A 22,716-nucleotide genomic window follows, 5' to 3' on the forward strand; every position below is an offset into this window, starting at 1 on the left:
TGACGTCCGCTCCGGCCCCGATCAGCAGGATTCAATCGCACTGGAAGAGTAAGTTCTGGGCTGCGCAGAGACTGCACAAACTGATTTTTAGCAGCTCTGATAACACATAGGAACGCACACTTGCACAGCAAAAATACACTCCCCCTGTAGGCAGTGACTACGGTATCTGATCGCAGGACAGCAAAAAATGCAGCCCAGGTCTGAATTAGGCCCAATATCTTTGCGTAGACACCACAGCTAAGATGGGATGTCTACTGATGTCTAAAGAAAAAAACTGCAAACAAGTATTGGATGTATAACTCTTGAAATATTTGTAGAGAAACTGTGTTGAGGGGGAGCGTCGCTGGTAGGCATGTTAACAGGAATACTGGTTTGGTGACAAGTGACACTGTTTAATTAGGCCCAAATATAATTTTTTATTTTATATTCACCAGAATAACCTGAGAACATAGTGTGATCTATTTTATTATGTAAAGCTTTATGTTATGGATAGGGACATACTGTACTGTATTTTCCAAAGCTGTGGGCATTGGTCTTACTTTACTGTTACCTGTATTATATTTATAGATTTCTTCACAAGGATTGTGGTAGAATTGTCAATCTGAAAGTCAATTCTCTGACATGGTCAAAGAGTGCTTCAATAACGGTTTTGTACTGTGCATTCTGAATTCCAATGCACACTTACTGACTTTTTATATAAATGAAAATTACATTTATGTTATGGGATCAGATGGACATAATGGATACTATATACAGTATGTACGGTAAATTGATTTAACTCATGTCTCATTAGTCTTAATCAGGGCTTAAAGTGATCCTGGAGAGGTCGTGGAACTCATTTCCTAAGCCAACCCTCCTTCCCCACCACCACCACCACCACCAGTGGTTTATAGCCATGTAACAATTGTGCGAGGTAACTAGGAAGTGGTGACCCAAGTGCAGGTGTGTTGCAACCATTTCAGGGGTGTGTCACAGCCAGAGCCGGCCCTAACCAATATGATGCCCTAGGCAATATTTTGGCTGGTGCCCCCTAGCACCGCCGCTAGTTCTGCAGGAAATGCCTGGCATGAGTCAGCTGGCAGCTCTGCTAACGTCAGGCGCCTTTTGTTTATGAAAATTTATCTTATTTGCATTACTATGTGGCTAGGACGCACAAGCAGCTTCTGCTGATTAAAATGATATGCAGCATGGCTATATTCTGTGTGCGACTGCGGCTGTATCTGCATATGAAATGCTACATTACAGTGATTTCCAGGAATACACTGAAACATAGCATTTCGTATGCAGAAACAGCCGCAGTCACACACACAATATAGGCATGCCACATATCATTTTAATCAGCAGAAGCTGCTGGTGCCCCTAAGCATACCAAATGCCCTAGGCATTTGCCTAGTTTGCCTATGCCTAAGGCCGGCTCTGGTCACAGCTTGCAACTGCGATCCTGTATGCAATAAACATGGCTCTGGCATCTTACTTCCGATAACTATCATAGGGTTACTCAGAAGATAAATTATCGATCCAAGTTCATCCGATGGTTGCACCTACTGTATGTACACAAGCAGCAGATCTCAGATGCCACCGGTGGTCACAAGTCCTAGACCGGTGGCTGTGACATTTGCATAGTTTTCACAGCCGCTGCGTACTGAATCGCAGCTGTGAAGGCAAATGCCTACTGTACGTCTCTGACTCACAGTGCAGAGGCAGTGTGAGCTCAACTGCATAAGAGTTACATGAATTACAAAAGCTTCAATTAGCAGAGACAAACATTGTTATTTATTATAATATTTTTTATTATTATTATTATTATTATTATTATTATTATTATTATTATTATTATAATACACTTCAATTCATTGTCATGAAAGATATAAAAGACCTGAGAAGGAGATATAACCTATGACTTTTGCAATATTTCCTGGAAATGTATTAAATACTATAGAAAATAGTATAGGGCATGCCATGCTCCCTGGTGTAGAACATTACAGTACGCAGAAAGATCTGGACTCCCTAGTCTTTCAGAAGCATTCAAGCATTCAAAAATATTACCAATTAGGCAAGTTCCAGGTACAGGTGGACTCCCTGCACATGGTGCTAATCCATGTCAGTTATCCTTTTGGTCAAGGTTACCAAACTGTTTCATTCCTTCCTAGATGAGGCAATGCTTCTCCATAAAGCACTCTGAAATCTACTGGTCACCATCCCATATCCCCTCCTAAATTATTATTATTATTATTATTATTATTACTATTTATTATTTATTTATTTATTTGGAGCCACAAGGGTTCCGCATTCCCTAACAGATAACATAACAAATGAGCAAAACAAGAAAACAATGTCTTACAGTACAAAAACAATGTAGGGCAAGCACATGGTATATAAACAATGTTACATCAAGGAAAAGGACACTGAAATAATTATCAGGGTGGCAGAAACCAGGGGTTAGGTGACGTTGAACGGGGTATGGAGTAAGAAATAGTCTAAGAGAGAGAAAAGCACATGAGGGAAGAGCTTACATTTGCGTTTGGAGAGGAAGATCAGCCAGACAGCAGCATTGAGGATGGATTGGAGTGGAGATAGGCATTTGCCAGGGAGGCCAGATAGGAGGAGATTACAGTGAAAGCGCTGGGGCATCCAAGAAGAGATAGCGGGCAGACAGTTGGAGATACGAGTGAGTAGGGAGGGAGAAAAGACAGCGGATGAAAGGTAGATTTGAGTATCATCATGATACATAGAGGGGATGCGGTCAAGACCCGCCGGACGGAATCCCGGCGGTCGAAATACTGACGCCAGAATCCCAACCGGCACAATCCCGACATATTCTCCCTCCGTGGGTGTCCACGACACCCATAGAGGGAGAATAAATTATTGTGCCGAGCGTAGCAAGGCACCGTGCCCGCTGCGGGCTGCGTGCCCGCTGCGAGCCCGCAAGGGGCTGCGTTCCGCTCGCCACCCCTGTCAGGATTGTGTGGTCGGGATTCCGGTGTCTGTATTTCAACCGCGGGGATCCCTTCCAGCGGGATTTAGTACTGATCCCACATAGAGGTGATATTGGAGTCAAATAAGCTCACCTAAAGAGGATGTATAGAGAGAAAAAAAGGAGAGGACCAAGAATAGAGCCTTGGGGCCACCTACTGTTAGTGGAAGTGGGGGAGGGGTGGAGTCGTGAGAGGAGACTGAGAAGGAGCGGTCAGAGAGGGAGGAGGATTAGCCAGGACAGGACAGTATCATGCAGACCAATGGCGTGAAGGATTTGCAGAAGGTGAGGGTTGTCCGCAGTGTCAAAAGCAGCAGAGAGATCAAGGAGAATAAGCAGAGAGTAGTGGCCCTATAGATTTGAAAGCATGGAGGTCATTGCAGACTTTCCTGAGTGCAGTTTCAGTGCAGTGGATGGAAACCAGACTGAAATGGGTCCAGCAGGGGGTGGGAAGAAAGAAAGGCAATAAGGCTGTTGTAAATAATGCGCTCGAGGAGTTTGGAGGCAAAGGGAAGGAGAAAGATGGGTTGGTAGTTGGAGAGAGTGTTAGGATCTAGGGGAGGTTTTTTAAGAATAGGGGAGACAAGTGCATGCTTGAAGGCAGAGAGGGCAGTGTCTGATGAGAGGGAGAGATTGAGGAGGTGGGACCGTGGGCAAGATGGGAACAGGCAGAAGGAGAGAGGTAGTGGAGGAGGTGGGAGGGGATAGGGTCTAGAGGGGAGGTTGTTGTGGGGGGAGGACTGAATGAGGGCTACTACTTCCTCTCCAGATACAGGGGAAAAAGAAGTCAGATGGATGAGGAGGGGTCGTCAGGAAAAGGAGGGGGCAGGTTGTTAAGGTTCTGTTGGGATGTGATGTCGTGATGTATGGAGTCATTTTTGGATGTGAAGTAGGTGGCAAAGTCAATGGCAGAGAGTGAGGACGGAGTTGAGGTGGAGGTGGGCAGAGGAGGGAGTTGACGGTGGCAAGAAGATGCTAAACGCTGATCATTTAAATATATTTCCAGTACCAACTAAACAACTGGCCCATATTTAGAATAAAAATGCACAAAAAAAGAATACACTTGGGGGTATAGTTAATAAAGTGCAGGTTTATAGCAGTGGAGATGTTTCTCATAGCAACCAGTCAGATTCTACTTACTGTTTCATTTTTCTTGCACCTTATAAAAGATAATAGCTAGAATCTGATTGTTTGTTAATGGCAACATCAGCAATGCTATAAATCCGCACCTAGGGGGTAATTCCAAGTTGATCGCAGCAGGAACTTTTTTAGCAGTTGGGCAAAACCATGTGCACTGCAGGGGAGGCAGATATAACATGTGCAGAGAGAGATAGATTTGGGTGTGGTGAGTTCAATCTGCAATCTAAATTGCAGTGTAAAAATAAAGCAGCCAGTATTTACCCTGCACAGAAACAATATAACCCACCCAAATCTAACTCTTTCTGCACATGTTATATCTCCCCCACCCCCCCCTGAAGTGCACATGGTTTTGTCCAACTGCTAAAAAAAATTCCTGCTGCGATCAACTTGGAATTACCCCCCTAGTAAATATATCCTTTGGACTTGGTAGATTTCTTTCTGTGGCAATAAGTCAGTAATAACAGCAGACAAACTATATATTTGCGAGTGTTACAAAGAGAACTTGGACCATTTGGAGGGTTGGGATTGATCTGCCGGCGTTTGGGTTGACGGCGATCAGAATAGTGACCACGGCATTCCAATGAATGGAATTCCAACAGGGGAAGGTAAGTATATCTCCCCCCCCCCCCATGGCCCCCTAACCCTCCCTCCACACAGCCCAAACCTAACCCATCCCTCCCCGCAGCCTAATCCTAACCCTCCCCGATGTTGCCTAAACCTAACCACCCCTCCCCACAGCTTAAACCTAACCCCCACTAACCCTAAACCTCCCTTTGGGTGCCTAAATATAACCCCCTTCCCTGCAGCCTAAACCTAACTCCCCCACAGTATAAACCTAATTACACCCGCAGGTGTCGGCATTCCGAATAGTGTCAGGCTAACGGCGTCGGTATCCCAACAACCAGAATCCTGACCGGATCCCCATTTGGACACTTTCAGGTATCATGATACAAGATTAACGGGTGGTCTTCAGTATGCCGGCTGTCGGGATCCCGGCGCACAGTATACCGGCGCCGGGATCCCGACAGCCGGCATACCGACACTTATTCTCCCTCGTGGGGGTCCATGACCCCACTGGAGGGAGACTAAAATAGCGTGCCCGTAGCGTGGCGAGAGCAGCGTGCCCGCAAGGGGCTCATTTGCGCTCGCCACACTGTCGGTAAGCCGGCGGTCGGGCTCCCGGCGCCGATATGCTGGTCGCCGGGAGCCCGACCGCCGGCAATCCGTAGTGAACCCGAGATTAACATGTATAACTTTGAGCCTTTGCCTTTATTGCCAGCTTCATCCATTTGGAAGTCATTTCTTGTACTGAAGATTGGAGTTAGCGTTCTGCCATCAGAGTGCTTAAGCTGGGTACACACTAGACGATATGTTACCTGATCTAGCGAATTGGACCCACATATTGGGTACAACACGTATTGCATACCCGCTATGTCGCGATGCGTGCTCCTGTGTGTCGTAAGCGACATCCTCCACCGGCCCTGCATGCAAGGCCAACGGAAGACATCGCAAGTAAGGGCCATGCATATGCGCTTGCCAATGCTGGCCCCCTGCCAGGTCCCATCGCCTGCGATGTTGCTGGGTACACACATCGCGTAGTGTGTACCCAGCATTACATATAGAACTTTGGTGTCTGTGTAGCACGAGTCATATAATAAGAATTTACTTACCGATAATTCTATTTCTCGTAGTCCGTAGTGGATGCTGGGAACTCCGTAAGGACCATGGGGAATAGCGGCTCCGCAGGAGACTGGGCACAAAAAGAAAGCTTTAGGACTACCTGGTGTGCACTGGCTCCTCCCCCTATGACCCTCCTCCAAGCCTCAGTTAGGATACTGTGCCCGGACGAGCGTACACAATAAGGAAGGATTTTGAATCCCGGGTAAGACTCATACCAGTCACACCAATCACACCGTATAACTCGTGATATTATACCCAGTTAACAGCATGATAACAGAGGAGCCTCTGAATAGATGGCTCCCAACAAGAACCCGATTAGTTAACAATAACTATGTACAAGTATTGCAGACAATCCGCACTTGGGATGGGCGCCCAGCATCCACTACGGACTACGAGAAATAGAATTATCGGTAAGTAAATTCTTATTTTCTCTGACGTCCTAGTGGATGCTGGGAACTCCGTAAGGACCATGGGGATTATACCAAAGCTCCCAAACGGGCGGGAGAGTGCGGATGACTCTGCAGCACCGAATGAGAGAACTCCAGGTCCTCCTCAGCCAGGGTATCAAATTCATAGAATTTTGCAAACGTGTTTGCCCCTGACCAAGTAGCTGCTCGGCAAAGTTGTAAAGCTGAGACCCCTCGGGCAGCCGCCCAAGATGAGCCCACCTTCCTTGTGGAATGGGCTTTTATTGATTTAGGCTGCGGTCATCCTACCGCAGAATGCACCAGCTGAATAGTGCTACAAATCCAGCGCGCAATAGACTGCTTAGAAGCAGGAGCACCCAGCTTGTTGGGTGCCATCAGGATAAACAGCGAGTCAGTTTTCCTGACTCCAGCCGTCCTGGAAAAATAAAATTTTCAGGGCCCTGACTACGTCCAGCAACTTGGAATCCTCCAAGTCCCTAGTAGCCGCAGGCACCACAATAGGTTGGTTCAAGTGAAAACCTGAGACCACCTTTGGGAGAAACTGAGGACGAGTCCTCAACTCTGCCCTATCCATATAGAAAATCAGATAAGGCTTTTACATGACAAAGCCGCCAATTCTGACACACGCCTGGCCAAGGCCAAGGCCAACAGCATGACCACTTTCCACGCGAGATACTTTAGCTCCATGGTTTTAAGTGGCTCAACCAATGCGACTTTAGGAAATCCAACACCACGTTGAGATCCAAAAAGTGCCACAGGAGGCACAAAAGGAGGCTGAATATGTAGTACTCCTTTAACCAAAGTCTGAACTTCAGGCAGTGAAGCCAGTTCTTTCTGGAAGAAAATCTACAGAGCCGAAATCTGGACCTTGATGGACCCCAATTTGAGGCCCAAACGTCACCCCTGCTTGCAGGAAGTGCAGGAATCGACATAGTTGAAATTCCTCCGTCTGGGCCTTCATGGCCTCCCACCAAGCAATAAATTTTCGCCAAACGCGGCGATAATGTCTTGCGGTGTCATCCTTCCTGGCTATGATCAGGGTAGGGATGACTTCCTTCGGAATACCCTTTTCCTTTAGGATGCGGTGTTCTACCGCCATGCCGTCAAACGCAGCCGCGGTAAGTCTTGGAACAGACAGGGTCCCTGCTGCAGCAGGTCTTGTCTAAGCGGCAGAGGCCAAGGGTCCTCTGCCAGCATCTCTTGAAGTTCCGGGTACCAAGCTCTTCATGGCCAATCCGGAACCCCGAGTATGGTTTTCACTCCTCGCCTTCTTATTATTCTCAGTACCTTGGGTATGAGAGGTAGAGGAGGAGACACATAAACCGACTGGTACACCCACGGTGTCACTAGAGCGTCCCCAGCGATCGCCTGAGGGTCCCTTGACCTGGCGCAATATCTTTTCAACTTCTTGTTGAGGCGGGACGCCATCATGTCCACCCGTGGTCATTCCCAACGGTTTACCCGCATTTGGAAAACTTCTGAATGAAGTCCCCATTCTCCTGGGTGTAGGTCGCCCATCGGAGAATCCTTGTGGCTTCTGCCATCGCCATCCTGCTTCTTGTGCCGCCCTGTCTGTTTACATGGGCGACCGCCGTGATGTCGTCTGATTGGATCAGTACCGGCTGGTTCTGAAGCAGGGGCCTTGCTTGGCTTAGGGCATTGTAAATGGCCCTTCGCTGCAGAATATTTATGTGAAGCGAAATCTCCTTGGAAATTTCTTCCCTGTGTGACTGCACCCCAGCCCCGAAGGCTGGCATCCGTGGTCACCAGGACCCAGTCCTGTATTCCGAATCTGCGGCCCTCTAGTAGATGAGCCCTCTGCAGCCACCACAGCAGCGACACCCTGTTTCTTGCTGACAGGGTTATCCGCTGTTGTATCTGTAGATGGGACCCGGACCATTAGTCCCACAGGTCCCACTGGAACGTCCTTGCGTGGAGTCTTCCGAATGGAATTATGCTTCGTACGAAGCTACCATTTTTCCCAGGACTCGTGTGCATTGATGTACCGACACCTGTCCTGGTTATAGGATGTCTCTGACTAGAGATGACAACTCCTCGGCTTTTTCCACTGGAAGAAACACTCTTTTCTGGTCTGCGTTCAGAAACATTTCCAGGAACAGAAGACGTGTCGTCGGGACCAGCTGTGACTTTGGAATATTGAGAATCCAGTCGTGCTGTTGTAGCACTTCCCGAGAGAGTGCTACCCCCACTACCAACTGTTCTTTGGACCTCGCCTTTATCAGGAGATCGTCCAAGTACGGGATAATAAAAACTTCCTTCTTGCAAAGGAGTATCATCACTTCTGCCATTACCTAGGTAAAGACCTTCGGTGCCGTGGACAACTCCACCGGCCGCGTCTGGAACTGATAGTGACAGTCCTGTACCACATATCTGAGGTACTCCTGGTGAGGAGGGTAAATGGGGACATGCAGGTACGCATCCTTGATGTCCAGGGAGACCCTGTAATCCCCCTCGTCCAGGCTCGTAATATCCGCCCTGAGCGATTCCATCTTGAACTTGAATCTTCTGATATAAAAGTTCAAGTATTTTAATTTCAAGATGGGTCTCACCGAAACGTTTCGGTACCACAACCACTGTGGAATAGTAACCCCTTCCTTGCTGAAGGAGGGGCACCTTGACAATCACTTGTTGTGATTATAGTGTTGAATATCCACCAACACCGTCTCCCTGGCAGAGGGAGGTGCCGGTAAGGCAGATTTTAGGAAATGGCGGGGGGAAGAACGTCTCGAACTCCAGCCTGTACCCCTGAGATACTACTTGAAGGACCCAGGGATCCATGTGAGAGAGCCCACTGTCCGCTGAAATTTCTGAGACGGGCCCCCACCGTACCCGGGTCCGCCTGAGCAGCCCCCGCACCATGCTGTGGACCTACCGGACGCAGGGAGGATTTCTGCTCTTGGGAACTAGCTGTGTGTTGCAGCTTTTTCCTCTACCTTTGCCTCTCGGCAGAAAGGATGAGCCTCTAGCCCTCTTGCTTTTCTGGGGCCGAAAGGACTGTACTTGATGATACGGTGCTTTCTTTTGTTGTGGGGTAGCCTGTGGCAAAAAAATCGATTTCCCAACAGTAGCTGTGGAAACGAGGTCTGAAAAACCATCCCCAAACAGTTTTACCCCCTTATAGGGCAACTTCCATGTGCCGATTCGAGTCGGCATCGCCTGACCATTGCCAAGTCCATAACCCCCGTCTGGCGGCAATGGACCTAGCGCTTATTTTTGATGCCAGCCGGCAAATATCCCTCTGTGCATCACGTATGTATAAGACCACGTCTTTTATATGCTCTATTTTCAGCAAAATATTGTCCCTATCCATAGTTATTTTCCGACAGGGAATCTGACCACGCAGCGGGAGCACTGCACATCCATGCCGAAGCAACGGCTGGTCGCAATATAATGCCCTAGTGTGTGACTATATCTTATAGGGTAACCTCCTGCTTTCTATCAGCAGGTCCCTTCAGGGCGGCCGTATCCGGAGACGGTAGTGCCACCTTTTCTGATAAGCGTGTAAGCGCTGTATCTACCCTATGGGGTGTTTCCCCGCGTGACCTATCCTCTGGCGGGAAAGGGTACGCTGCCAATAACCGTTTTAGAAATTATCAATTTCTTACCGGGGGAAGACCACTCTTCCTCACACACCTCATTCAGTTTCTCAGATGCAGGAAAAACTACTAATAGTTTTCTCTCACCAAACACAATACCCTTTTATGTGGTACCTGGGGTATAATCATAAATGTGTAATACATTTGTCATTGCCTCAATCCTGTAACAGGTGGACCTATTTGGAGGGTACACCAGTCTCATCGACGTCGACACTGGAGTCAGTATCCGTGTCGACATCTGTGTCTGTTATCTGAGGTAGCGGGCGATTTTAGAGCCCCCCATGACATTTGAGACGCTGGAACAGGCACAAGCTGAGTAGCCGGCTGTTCTGTGTCGTCGACCTTTTATGTAAGGAGTTGACACTTTCACGTAATCTTTCCATAAGTTCAACCACACCGGTGTCGACCCCGCAGGGGGTGACAACATATTTACAGGCATTCGCTCCGCCTCCACCTCATTATCCTCCACATACCTGTCGACACAGCCGTACCGACACACAGCATACACACAGGGAATGCTCTGATAGAGGACAGAACCCCACAAAGCCCTTTGGGGAGACAGAGGGAGAGTATGCCAGCACACACCAGGGCGCTATATATCACAGGGATAGCACCTATAAAAAGTGTTTTCCCTTATAGCTGCATATATATATGTATACTGCGCCTAAATTGTGCCCCCCCTCTCTTTTTAACCCTTTCTGTAGTGTATTAACTGCAGGGGAGAGCCAGGGAGCTTCCCTCCAACGGAGCTGTGAGGGAAAAATGGCGCCAGTGTGCTGAGGAGATAGCTCCGCCCCTTTTTCGTGGACTTTTCTCCCGCATTTTTATGGATTCTGGCAGGGGTTAATGTACATCCATATAGCCCTGGGGGTTATATGTGATGTATTTTTGCCAGCCAAGGTGTTAATATTGCTGCTCAGGGCGCCCCCCCCCAGCGCCCTGCACCCATCAGTGACCGCAGTGTGTGGTGTGCATGAGGAGCAATGGCGCACAGCTGCAGTGCTGTGCGCTACCTTGATGAAGACTGATGTCTTCTGCCGCCGATTTTCCGGACCTCTTCTTGCTTCTGGCTCTGTAAGGGGGGCGGCGGCGCGGCTCTGGGACCGGACTCCGAGGCTGGGCCTGTGTTCGATCCCTCTGGAGCTAATGGTGTCCAGTAGCCTAAGAAGCCCAAGCTGGCTGCAAGCAGGCAGGTTCGCTTCTTCTCCCCTTAGTCCCTCGATGCAGTGAGCCTGTTGCCAGCAGGTCTCACTGAAAATAAAAACCTAAAACTAACTTTTATCTAAGAAGCTCAGGAGAGCCCCCTAGATTGCACCCTGCTCGGTCGGGCACAAAAATCTAACTGAGGCTTGGAGGAGGGTCATAGCGGGAGGAGCCAGTGCACACCAGGTAGTCCTAAAGCTTTCTTTTTGTGCCCAGTCTCCTGCGGAGCCGCTATTCCCCATGGTCCTTACGGAGTTCCCAGCATCCACTAGGACGTCAGAGAAATTTTGGTTTATTTATTTGTATGGAGTTTCTGCATAAAAAGTAGAGATCTTTTCGTCTGAAATGTATTTGGTTAGAACATTTATTAGAGTCTTATTTACTGCATATCCATGCTAAAAACAGTGTATCGGTTACATAAAGGATACTGTTCAACCTTCTTAAAGCTCTATGTTATATTATGTCAGGGAACTGATTACTGGCAAAATTTACTATTGTTCGATTTTGATTTAGAAGTGATTTTGGTATTCTGTTTCCATTCGATTTGGATTGAACAAATTTACTAAAGACCAAATTGAATGTCAAATCGTTTCTATCACCAAATTAAACTCACATCCCAATAGAAATCGAATTTCTGAAAATATCAATGAGTTCACATAGTTCCACACAAAATCCGCTCATTTACTAAAATTCGATTTGCAAATCGATTTGAAATCAAACTCAAAATCGAACATCAAATCCCCAAATGTTTAGAATGTTAGACATTTGATTTTGGCATCTAAACACCATTCTGTAGATAGGAAATTGATAGTGATGACTTTTTAAGTACCCAAAAGCATGTACACAGGCCCTCATTCCGAGTTGTTCGCTCTGTAAAAATCTTCGCATCGCAGCGATTTTCCGCTTAATGCGCATGCGCAATGTCCGCACTGCGATTGCGCCAAGTAAATTTGCTATGCACTTAGTAATTTTACTCACGGCTTTTTCATCGTTCTGGCGATCGTAATGTGATTGACAGGAAATGGGTGTTACTGGGCGGAAACAGGCCGTTTTATGGGCGTGTGGGAAAAAACGCTACCGTTTCCGGAAAAAACGCAGGAGTGGCCGGAGAAACGGAGGAGTGTCTGGGCGAACGCTGGGAGTGTTTGTGACGTCAAACTAGGAACGACAAGCAGTGAACTGATCGCAGAAGCCGAGTAAGTCTGGAGCTACTCAGAAACTGCTACGAGGTGTGTAATCGCAATATTGCGAATACATCGTTCGCAGTTTTAAGATGCTAAGATTCACTCCCAGTAGGCGGCGGCTTAGCGTGAGCAACTCTGCTAAAATCGCCTTGCGAGCGAACAACTCGGAATGAGGGCCACAGTGTGAAACTAGTTTTCCTCAGCACCTGACTGAGAAAACCCTGTAGGATCAATCAGAGCACCGTCAGCAGCTTCATGAGTTGAATAGTGCACATATTTATACTTATAGACATCATACTTATTTTGTGAATGTGCAATAGATACACACAGAGCACAATGGGGGTCATTCCAAGTTGATCGCTAGCTGCCGTTATTCGCAGCACAGCAATCAGGCTAAAAATCTGCATTTCTGTGCATGCGTATGCACCGCAATGCGCAGGTGCATTGTACGGGTACAATGAGCATCGTGAGTTTGTACAGAGTCTAATGAAGATTCCAGTCGCATGGCCGAACACAGGAAGACTTACATAAAGTGGGCGTTTCTGGGTGTCAACTGGCCGTTTTCAGGGAGTGCTTAGAAAAATGCAGGCGTGTCTGGAAAAACGCAGGCATGGATGGGCGAACGCTGGGCAGGTGTGTGACATCCCTCCGTTGTTAGAATCAATGCACACGAAGAGTAACTACAGGGCTAGTCTTGTTTTGCACAAAATTATTTTGCAGGCGCTCTGCTGCACAAGTGTTCACACTTCTGCAAAGCAAAAATACACTACCCAAGTGGGCGGCGACAATGCATTTGCACGGCTGCTAAAAACTGTTAGCGAGCGATCAACTCGGAATAACACCCAATATTAGGCAATTTGGCTGGATGATATAATAAGAATTTACTTACCGATAATTCTATTTCTCGTAGTCCGTAGTGGATGCTGGGGACTCCGTCAGGACCATGGGGAATAGCGGCTCCGCAGGAGACAGGGCACAAAAGTAAAAGCTTTAGGATCAGGTGGTGTGCACTGGCTCCTCCCCCTATGACCCTCCTCCAAGCCTCAGTTAGGATACTGTGCCCGGACGAGCGTACACAATAAGGAAGGATTTTGAATCCCGGGTAAGACTCATACCAGCCACACCAATCACACCGTACAACCTGTGATCTGAACCCAGTTAACAGTATGATAACCGAAAAGAGCCTCTTAAACGAAGGCTCCCAACAATAATAACCCGATTTTTGTAACAATAACTATGTACAAGTATTGCAGACAATCCGCACTAGGGATGGGCGCCCAGCATCCACTACGGACTACGAGAAATAGAATTATCGGTAAGTAAATTCTTATTTTCTCTGACGTCCTAAGTGGATGCTGGGGACTCCGTCAGGACCATGGGGATTATACCAAAGCTCCCAAACGGCCGGGAGAGTGCGGATGACTCTGCAGCACCGAATGAGAGAACTCCAGGTCCTCCTCAGCCAGGGTGTGCCCATGACCAAGTAGCAGCTCGGCAAAGTTGTAAAGCCGAGACCCCTCGGGCAGCCGCCCAAGATGAGCCCACTTTCCTTGTGGAATGGGCATTTACATATTTTGGCTGTGGCAGTGCTGCCACAGAATGTGCAAGCTGAATTGTACTACACATCCAACTAGCAATCGTCTGCTTAGAAGCAAGAGCACCCAGATTTTTGGGTGCCTACAGGATAACAGCAAGTCAGTTTTCCTGACTCCAGCCGTCCTGGAAACCTATATTTCCAAGGCCCTGACAACATCTAGCAACTTGGAGTCCTCCAAGTCCCTAGTAGTCGCAGGTACCACAATAAACTGGTGCAGGTGAAACGCTGACACCACCTTAGGGAGAAACTGGGGACGAGTCCGCAACTCTGCCCCGTCCGAATGGACAATCAGATATGGGCTTTGTGAGACAAAGCCGCCAATTCTGACACTCGCCTGGCCGAGGCCAGGGCCAACAGCATGGTCACTTTTCATGTGAGATATTTCAAATCCACAGATTTGAGCGGTTTAAACCAATGTGATTTGAGGAATCCCAGAACTACGTTGAGATCCCACGGTGCCACTGGAGGCACAAAAGGGGGTTGTATATGCAGTACTCCCTTGACAAACTTCTGGATTTCAGGAACTGAAGCCAATTCTTTCTGGAAGAAAATTGACAGGGCCGAAATTTGAACCTTAATGGACCCCAATTTGAGGCCCATAGACACTCCTGTTTTCAGGAAATGCAGGAATCGACCGAGTTGAAATTTCTTCGTGGGGCCTTCCTGGCCTCACACCACGCAACATATTTTCGCCACATGTGGTGATAATGTTGTGCGGTCACCTCCTTCCTGGCTTTGACCAGGGTAGGAATGACCTCTTCCGGAATGCCTTTTTCCCTTAGGATCCGGCGTTCCACCGCCATGCCGTCAAACGCAGCCGCGGTAAGTCTTGGAAACAGACATGGTACTTGCTGAAGCAAGTCCCTTCTTAGCGGCAGAGGTCATGAGTCCTCTGTGAGCATTTCTTGAAGTTCCGGGTACCAAGTCCTTCTTGGCCAATCCGGAGCCACGAGTATAGTTCTTACTCCTCTACGTCTTATAATTCTCAGTACCTTGGGTATGAGAAGCAGAGGAGGGAACCCATACACCGACTGGTACACCCACGGTGTTACCAAAAACGTCCACAGCTATTGCCTGAGGGTCTCTTGACCTGGCGCAATACCTGTCCAGTTTTTTGTTCAGGCGGGACGCCATCATGTCCACCTTTGGTCTTTCCCAACGGTTCACAATCATGTGGAAGACTTCCCGATGAAGTCCCCACTCTCCCGGGTGGAGGTCGTGCCTGCTGAGGAAGTTTGCTTCCCAGTTGTCCACTCCCGGAATGAACACTGCTGACAGTGCTATCACATGATTTTCCGCCCAGCGAAAAATCCTTGCAGTTTCTGCCATTGCCCTCCTGCTTCTTGTGCCGCCCCGTCTGTTTACGTGGGCGACTGCCGTGATGTTGTCCCACTGGATCAATACCGGCTGACCTTGAAGCAGAGGTCTTGCTAAGCTTAGAGCATTGTAAATTGTCCTTAGCTCCAGTATATTTATGTGGAGAGAAGTCTCCAGACTTGATCACACTCCCTGGAAAAATTTTTCCCTGTGTGACTGCTCCCCAGCCTCTCAGGCTGGCATCCGTGGTTACCAGGACCCAGTCCTGAATGCCAAATCTGCGGCCCTTTAGTAGATGAGCACTCTGCAGCCACCGCAGAAGAAACACCCTTGTCCTTGGAGACAGGGTTATCCGATGATGCATCTGAAGATGCGATCCGGACCATTTTTCCAGCAGATCCCACTGAAAAGTTCTTGCGTGAAATCTGCCGAATGGAATCGCTTCGTAAGAAGCCACCATTTTTCCCAGGACCCTTGTGCAATGATGCACTGACACTTTTCCTGGTTTTAGGAGGTTCCTGACTAGCTCGGATAACTCCCTGGCTTTCTTCTCCGGGAGAAACACCCTTTTCTGGACTGTGTCCAGAATCATCCCTAGGAACAGCAGACGTGTCGTCGGAAACAGCTGCGATTTTGGAATATTTAGAATCCACCCGTGCTGTCGTAGAACTACTTGAGATAGTGCTACTCCGACCTCCAACTGTTCTCTGGACCTTGCCCTTATCAGGCGATCGTCCATTTTCTTTGAAGAAGAATCATCATTTCGGCCATTACCTTGGTAAAGACCCGGGCTGCCGTGGACAATCCAAACGGCAGCATCTGAAACTGATAGTGACAGTTCTGTACCACGAACCTGAGGTACCCTTGGTGAGAAGGGCAAATTGGGACATGGAGGTAAGCATCCCTGATGTCCAGGGACACCATATAGTCCCCTTCTTCCTGGTTCGCTATCACTGCTCTGAGTGACTCCATCTTGATTTGAACCTTTGTATGTAAGTGTTCAAATATTTCAGATTTAGAATAGGTCTCACCGAGCCGTCTGGCTTCAGTACCACAATATAGTGTGGAATAATACCCCTTTCCTTGTTGTAGGAGGGGTACTTTGATTATCACCTGCTGGGAATACAGCTTGTGAAATGTTTCCAATACTGCCTCCCTGTCGGAGGGAGACGTTGGTAAAGCAAACTTCAGGAACCTGCGAGGGGGAGACGTCTCGAATTTCCAATCTGTACCCCTGGGATACTACTTGTAGGATCCAGGGGTCCACTTGCGAGTGAGCCCACTGCGTGCTGAAACTCTTGAGACGACCCCCCCACCGCACCTGTTTGTACGGCCCCAGCGTCATGCTGAGGACTTGGCAGAAGCGGTGGAAGGCTTCTGTTCCTGGGAATGGGCTGCCTGCTGCAGTCTTCTTCCCTTACCTCTATCCCTGGGCAGATATGACTGGCCTTTTGCCCGCTTGCCCTTATGGGGACGAAAGGACTGAGGCTGAAAAGACGATGTCTTTTTCTGCTGAGATGTGACTTGGGGTAAAAAAAGGTGGATTTTCCAGCTGTTGCCGTGGCCACCAGGTCCGATGGACCGACCCCAAATAACTCCTCCCCTTTATACGGCAATACTTCCATGTGTGGAATCTGCATCACCTGACCACTGTCGTGTCCATAAACATCTTCTGGCAGATATGGACATCGCACTTACTCTTGATGCCAGAGTGCAAATATCCCTCTGTGCATCTCGCATATATAGAAATGCATCCTTTAAATGCTCTATAGTCAATAAAATACTGTCCCTGTCAAGGGTATCAATATTTTCAGTCAGGGAATCCGACCAAGCCACCCCAGCGCTGCCCATCCAGGCTGAGGCGATCGCTGGTCGCAGTATAACACCAGTATGTGTGTATATACTTTTTAGGATATTTTCCAGCCTCCTATCAGTTGGCTCCTTGAGGGCGGCCGTATCTGGAGACGGTAACGCCACTTGTTTTGATAAGCGTGTGAGCGCCTTATCCACCCTAAGGGGTGTTTCCCAACGCGCCATAACTTCTGGCGGGAAAGGGTATACCGCCAATAATTTTCTATCGGGGGAAACCCACGCATCATCACACACTTCATTTAATTTATCTGATTCAGGAAAAACCACAGGTAGTTTTTTCACACTCCACATAATACCCTTTTTTGTGGTACTTGTAGTATCAGAAATATGTAACACCTCCTTCATTGCCCTTAACAAGTAACGTGTGGCCCTAAAGGAAAATACGTTTGTTTCTTCACCGTCGACACTGGAGTCAGTGTCCGTGTCTGTGTCTGTGTCGACCGACTGAGGTAAAAGGACGTTTTAACGCCCCTGACGGTGTTTTAGACGCCTGGACAGGTACTAATTGGTTTGCCGGCCGTCTCATGTCGTCAACCGACCTTGCAGCGTGTTGACATTATCACGTAATTCCTTAAATAAGCCATCCATTCCGGTGTCGACTCCCTAGAGAGTGACATCACCATTACAGGCAATTGCTCCGCCTCCTCACCAACATCGTCCTCATACATGTCGACACACACGTACCGACACACAGCCCACACACAGGGAATGCTCTGATAGAGGACAGGACCCCACTAGCCCTTTGGAGAGACAGAGGGAGAGTTTGCCAGCACACACCAAAACGCTATAATTATACAGGGACAACCTTTATATAAGTGTTTTTCCCTTATAGCATCTTAATATATATAATCATATCGCCAAATAAGTGCCCCCCCTCTCTGTTTTAACCCTGTTTCTGTAGTGCAGTGCAGGGGAGAGCCTGGGAGCCTTCCCACCAGCATTTCTGTGAGGGAAAATGGCGCTGTGTGCTGAGGAGAATAGGCCCCGTCCCCTTTTCGGCGGGCTTCTTCTCCCGTTTTTCTGAGACCTGGCAGGGGTTAAATACATCCATATAGCCCCAGGGGCTATATGTGATGTATCTTTTAGCCAGTATAGGTATTTCATTGCTGCCCAGGGCGCCCCCCCCAGCGCCCTGCACCCTCAGTGACCGCTGGTGTGAAGTGTGCTGACAACAATGGCGCACAGCTGCAGTGCTGTGCGCTACCTCATGAAGACTGAAAAGTCTTCTGCCGCCGGTTTCTGGACCTCTTCACTCTTTGGCATCTGCAAGGGGGTCGGCGGCGCGGCTCTGGGACCGGACTCCATGGCTGGGCCTGTGTTCGATCCCTCTGGAGCTAATGGTGTCCAGTAGCCTAAGAAGCCAATCCATCCTGCACGCAGGTGAGTTCACTTCTTCTCCCCTAAGTCCCTCGTAGCAGTGAGCCTGTTGCCAGCAGGACTCACTGAAAATAAAAAACCTAACAAAACTTTTACTCTAAGCAGCTCTTTAGGAGAGCCACCTAGATTGCACCCTTCTCGGCCGGGCACAAAAATCTAACTGAGGCTTGGAGGAGGGTCATAGGGGGAGGAGCCAGTGCACACCACCTGATCCTAAAGCTTTTACTTTTGTGCCCTGTCTCCTGCGGAGCCGCTATTCCCCATGGTCCTGACGGAGTCCCCAGCATCCACTTAGGACGTCAGAGAAAATGAATTTTAAAACCATGAGTGTTGTAACTGGCTACTCCTGCTGAGCATAAATATAAAGAGGCACATATAGCAATCCAATCCATGATAGAATGTATCTTTGGTTTAGTTTAAAAAAATTATTCGGAAGGCATATTATTAATTTATTATATCATTTGGAAAAAGGGTTCAATATTGTCCTCTGCTGCCATCTATTGCATAATTGCTCATTAAATAAACCACTCCCTCCATATTATGCAATAAACTGGGAGCAGGCACAGGTTTTTTTTTTACAACTATGTGAGCACAGAAAGTGAAAGGCAGGCTGGAAGGCAGATTAGGGCTAAACTTATTACAAATATTTCAGCTATAATAATTTATTTTTTAAATAATAAAAAAAAAATCATCACTCAGGTTTTCATGTATAAAACAGTGTAGAGAGAGAGCTTCCCCTTTAATTAGTGTGCATAATACATTTGGACCAACAGGAAGCAATGAGGAAGTTCTGTTCGATTTTGCATTCGATCTTGCTGGGTATTTTAATGGGGATTTGAGGTTTGACTTTGGAAGGGATTTCATAAAATCAACTCTAAATCCCTTCCAAACATGAATCCACATCGAATTCGATTTGAAAATCAAATTTTAAAAAATGAGGGATTTTTTAAGGATTTTAGACAATTAAAAAGAATCTATTTCAATCGATTTTGAAGATTCATAAAGATGATTCCAAATCTAATTTTAGTAAATATACCCCCAGGTGACACCATCAGATTGATCTGTCATTAAGTGTAAATTGCAGTTTAACAACTCCATAGAAAATCTACATCTGGTTACAATAACTATGTGCACTGGGTTAGAATAAGGAATGTTACTTGAGGCCTTTTCCATAGTCACTATAGTGCATTTACCTTTGTTCATAAAGGAAGATAGGGAAATATATTTTCCCTTGAATTCCCCTAACTGTGTGGAGTTTGTATATTCTCTCCATGTTTGCATGGATTCCACTGGGTGCTCCGGTTTCTTCTCAAATTCCACATACACACAGGTAGGTTAATTGGGGTCTGATGTGAATGATTGGTATATGTACAGTATATGCTATATAAATACTACAGTACTTCTGCTACTAATAATAATATATTCACAAATTAAATGTATGTTTATCTGTTTTTGATTTTTTTTTTGTAGATCAATGAACAAGTCAATTTATCTGACAGCTGTACTTCCTCATCATGTTTAGAAACGGGTCAGCACCTCTCACCTGAACAGGTACCCTGCGACAGGAAACGGAAAAAATAATAAAAGTAGTGGCAGCTTATCTGGTGCGAAGTTGCTCTTTGTGTGCCCGGGCAAATGCAACCATGTTGATTGGCATGATTCTTCCACTTACATTATACCTGCCTCTTACACCTACTGTATGCCTGGGCAGACAGAATGGTGCAGGAACAATCCATTGAAACAAACTGTAGGCTGTGCACAGTAAGGGCATATATGTGCATACAGTATGTGACCATAGAGGGACCAATTATTTGCAGTAGTTTAGGGGCATCCCTATAATGGGGATTTCTTTACTGTTTAATACAAATATTTTGAAAAGTTTAATAACACAAAGAAAAATGTAGAAAGCTTGTATAAGCTGCCACTATTTAGACTGTCAAACTAGAGATTTGGAGGGACTACGCTTTACCTCCCCCTTCCCCCTTCACAACGTATGACATTACCTACTATTCAATGCATACCTCCCAACTTTAGAAAATGGGAGTGCGGGACCTGGGGCGCCCGCACTTGGAAAGGGGGCGGGGCATTGGGTGGAGGGAAGGGCATCGGGTAGAGGGGTGGGGCATCACTGTCCAACTCCACAATCGTCATTTTTGGATCCCTCCACTGTTAGATGCTGTGCATATGCACATGGCATCTATTTAGTGACCACTGGCTGAGAAGGCCATCAGTGATCACCCCGGCTCTCCCAATCTTCCCTCCCGCCCCCCCTTCACCTCATGGGACACTATGGACTGTCCCACTGGAATCGGTATGCTTAAAGGAAATAATTAACAGCCTGTGACAAGCTGTTTCAGTCAGTTTATTGGAGTGTAAATGGGTAGGACATGCACATACTGCCCCTGTAAGCTGTCCTACTTAGTAACTATGTATACATAATTAAAATTACATAGTTAGTGGCTTTTTTTAATTATGCTATTAAATTAATTATCAGCAAATGAGGGCTTATAACCAATCAATAAAAATAAAGAAACTAGGCAAGTGGGGGGGCAGCCATTACTGTTGTGCTTAGGGGTGCCCTCAGCCCTAAATCCGCCCCTGCTTTAGAGTCTGCTGCTTCCAAAGTGCACCCCGGTTTCCTCTGTGAGTACCTCATGAATTTTCCCTCCATCTCCTGCTACTGGGCGCCGCCATGTTGCCAGTGATCAGCTAACCACTATTCCACCAACCATAGTCTCTGGTTCTGTCAGCTGATTCCTACAGCCAATCATAAGTGAACAAAGGGGAGAAAAGGAGAGCCATTAGCTCCAACAAGCTGCCTAGAACACTGTTGCTTTCCAGAGGAATGGGTTTAGGACTCTGGTTTCTGTGCTCTGCTGCAACTTTGACTCTCATCCTGTGCCTGCCTATTGCCATTACCGGGTGTGTGCCCAGTTCTGAGACTGTCCCACCAGCATTCCAAGTGCATCCAACTCGCTGAGTTTAGCACAGCTCACCAGCATTCCAAGTGCATCCAGCTTAACGGGTTTTCATATTTCAGCAGGACAATGACCCTAAGCACACAGCCAAGATATCAAAGTAGTGGCTTCAGGACAACTCTGTGAATGTCCTTGAGTGGCCCAGCCAGAGCCCATACTTGAATCCGATTGAACATCTCTGTAGACAAGGGCGTAGCTACCATAGGTGCAGACAGTGCAGCTGCTATGGGGCCAGGAGATGAGAGGGGCCCACCTTCCCTGTCAAAGTTACATGTGTTATATATATTTTTCGAGTTTGGGTGGTATGTAGGGGTCCTTTCAAACTATTTCCTTGGGTCCTCCAAATATCTAGGAATGCCCCTGGACCTGCTCATTGTAGTGTGGTATAAAATGAACTGGAGGGCATCTTAACGTTATATAATATGAACCACAATATGAACGTGGAGCACTATATATCATAATGTGAATTGGAGGTGCTGTGTAGCATAATGTGCACTGGCAGCTCTGAAATGTGACATAGGGTGAACTTAAGCGCTACTATGATACATGAAAGAAACTAGGGCACTACTATGGGGTATAACATTAAATATTATAGTGCATAAAATTATCAACTGCTACAGAGAAGTGTCTCTCTAGAAGCATTGGGATGGGGGCCCCTTCAAAATGTTGCTATGGGGCCCACAAAGTTCTGGCTACCCCCCTGTCTGTAGAGATATGAAAATGGCTGTGCACCAACGCTTCCCATCCAACCTGATAGAGCTTAAGAGGTGCTGCAAGGAGTAAATGGGCAAAACTGCCCAGAGATAGGTGTGCCAAGCTTGTGGCATCATATTCAAAAAGACTTTAGGCTATAATTGCTGCCAAAGGTGCATCAACAAAGTATTGCGCAAAGGCTGTGAATACTTATGTACATGTGATTTCTTAGTTTTTTTATTTGTAATAAATTTGCAATAATCTAAAAAAAAAAATGTTCCGTTGTCATTATGGGGTATTGTGTGTAGAATTTTGAAAGAAAAAATTAATTTATTCCATTTTGGAATAAGGCTGTAACATAACAAAATGTGGAAAAAGTGAAGCACTTTGAATACTTTCCAGATGCACTATAGCTAAGGTAGTCCTGGAAAAACAAACTGGCAGAAACAGGAGATGCTGGATAACATGAACCAGCAGACCAGGCTTCTCGGCATGAACAGGAGCTTGGACTAAAGGCCCGTACACACTGGCCGGTATATCGGCCGTTCTCTTGAACGGCCGATATATCGCGGGTCCGTCGGCCAGTGTGTATCGCGTCGGCCCCGCAGCACAGCCGACGGCCAATATATCTACCGATATATTGGAGCGTCACTGTG

General features: G+C 47.2%; 1 protein-coding gene across 1 annotated transcript in view; it reads left to right on the forward strand.

Annotated features, from left to right (window-relative positions):
* Window positions 1-22,716, forward strand: part of TOM1L1 (target of myb1 like 1 membrane trafficking protein) — a 319,221-nt gene that overhangs the window by 141,197 nt on the left and 155,308 nt on the right. Inside the window, exon 6 of the mRNA XM_063961262.1 lies at window positions 19,860-19,940. Within this exon, the coding sequence (XP_063817332.1) occupies window positions 19,860-19,940 (81 nt within the window). The remainder of the gene's footprint in view (window positions 1-19,859; window positions 19,941-22,716) is intronic.

The sequence above is a fragment of the Pseudophryne corroboree genome, chromosome 3 (genome assembly GCF_028390025.1).
Source record: "Pseudophryne corroboree isolate aPseCor3 chromosome 3, aPseCor3.hap2, whole genome shotgun sequence".
Lineage (NCBI taxonomy): Eukaryota > Metazoa > Chordata > Amphibia > Anura > Myobatrachidae > Pseudophryne > Pseudophryne corroboree.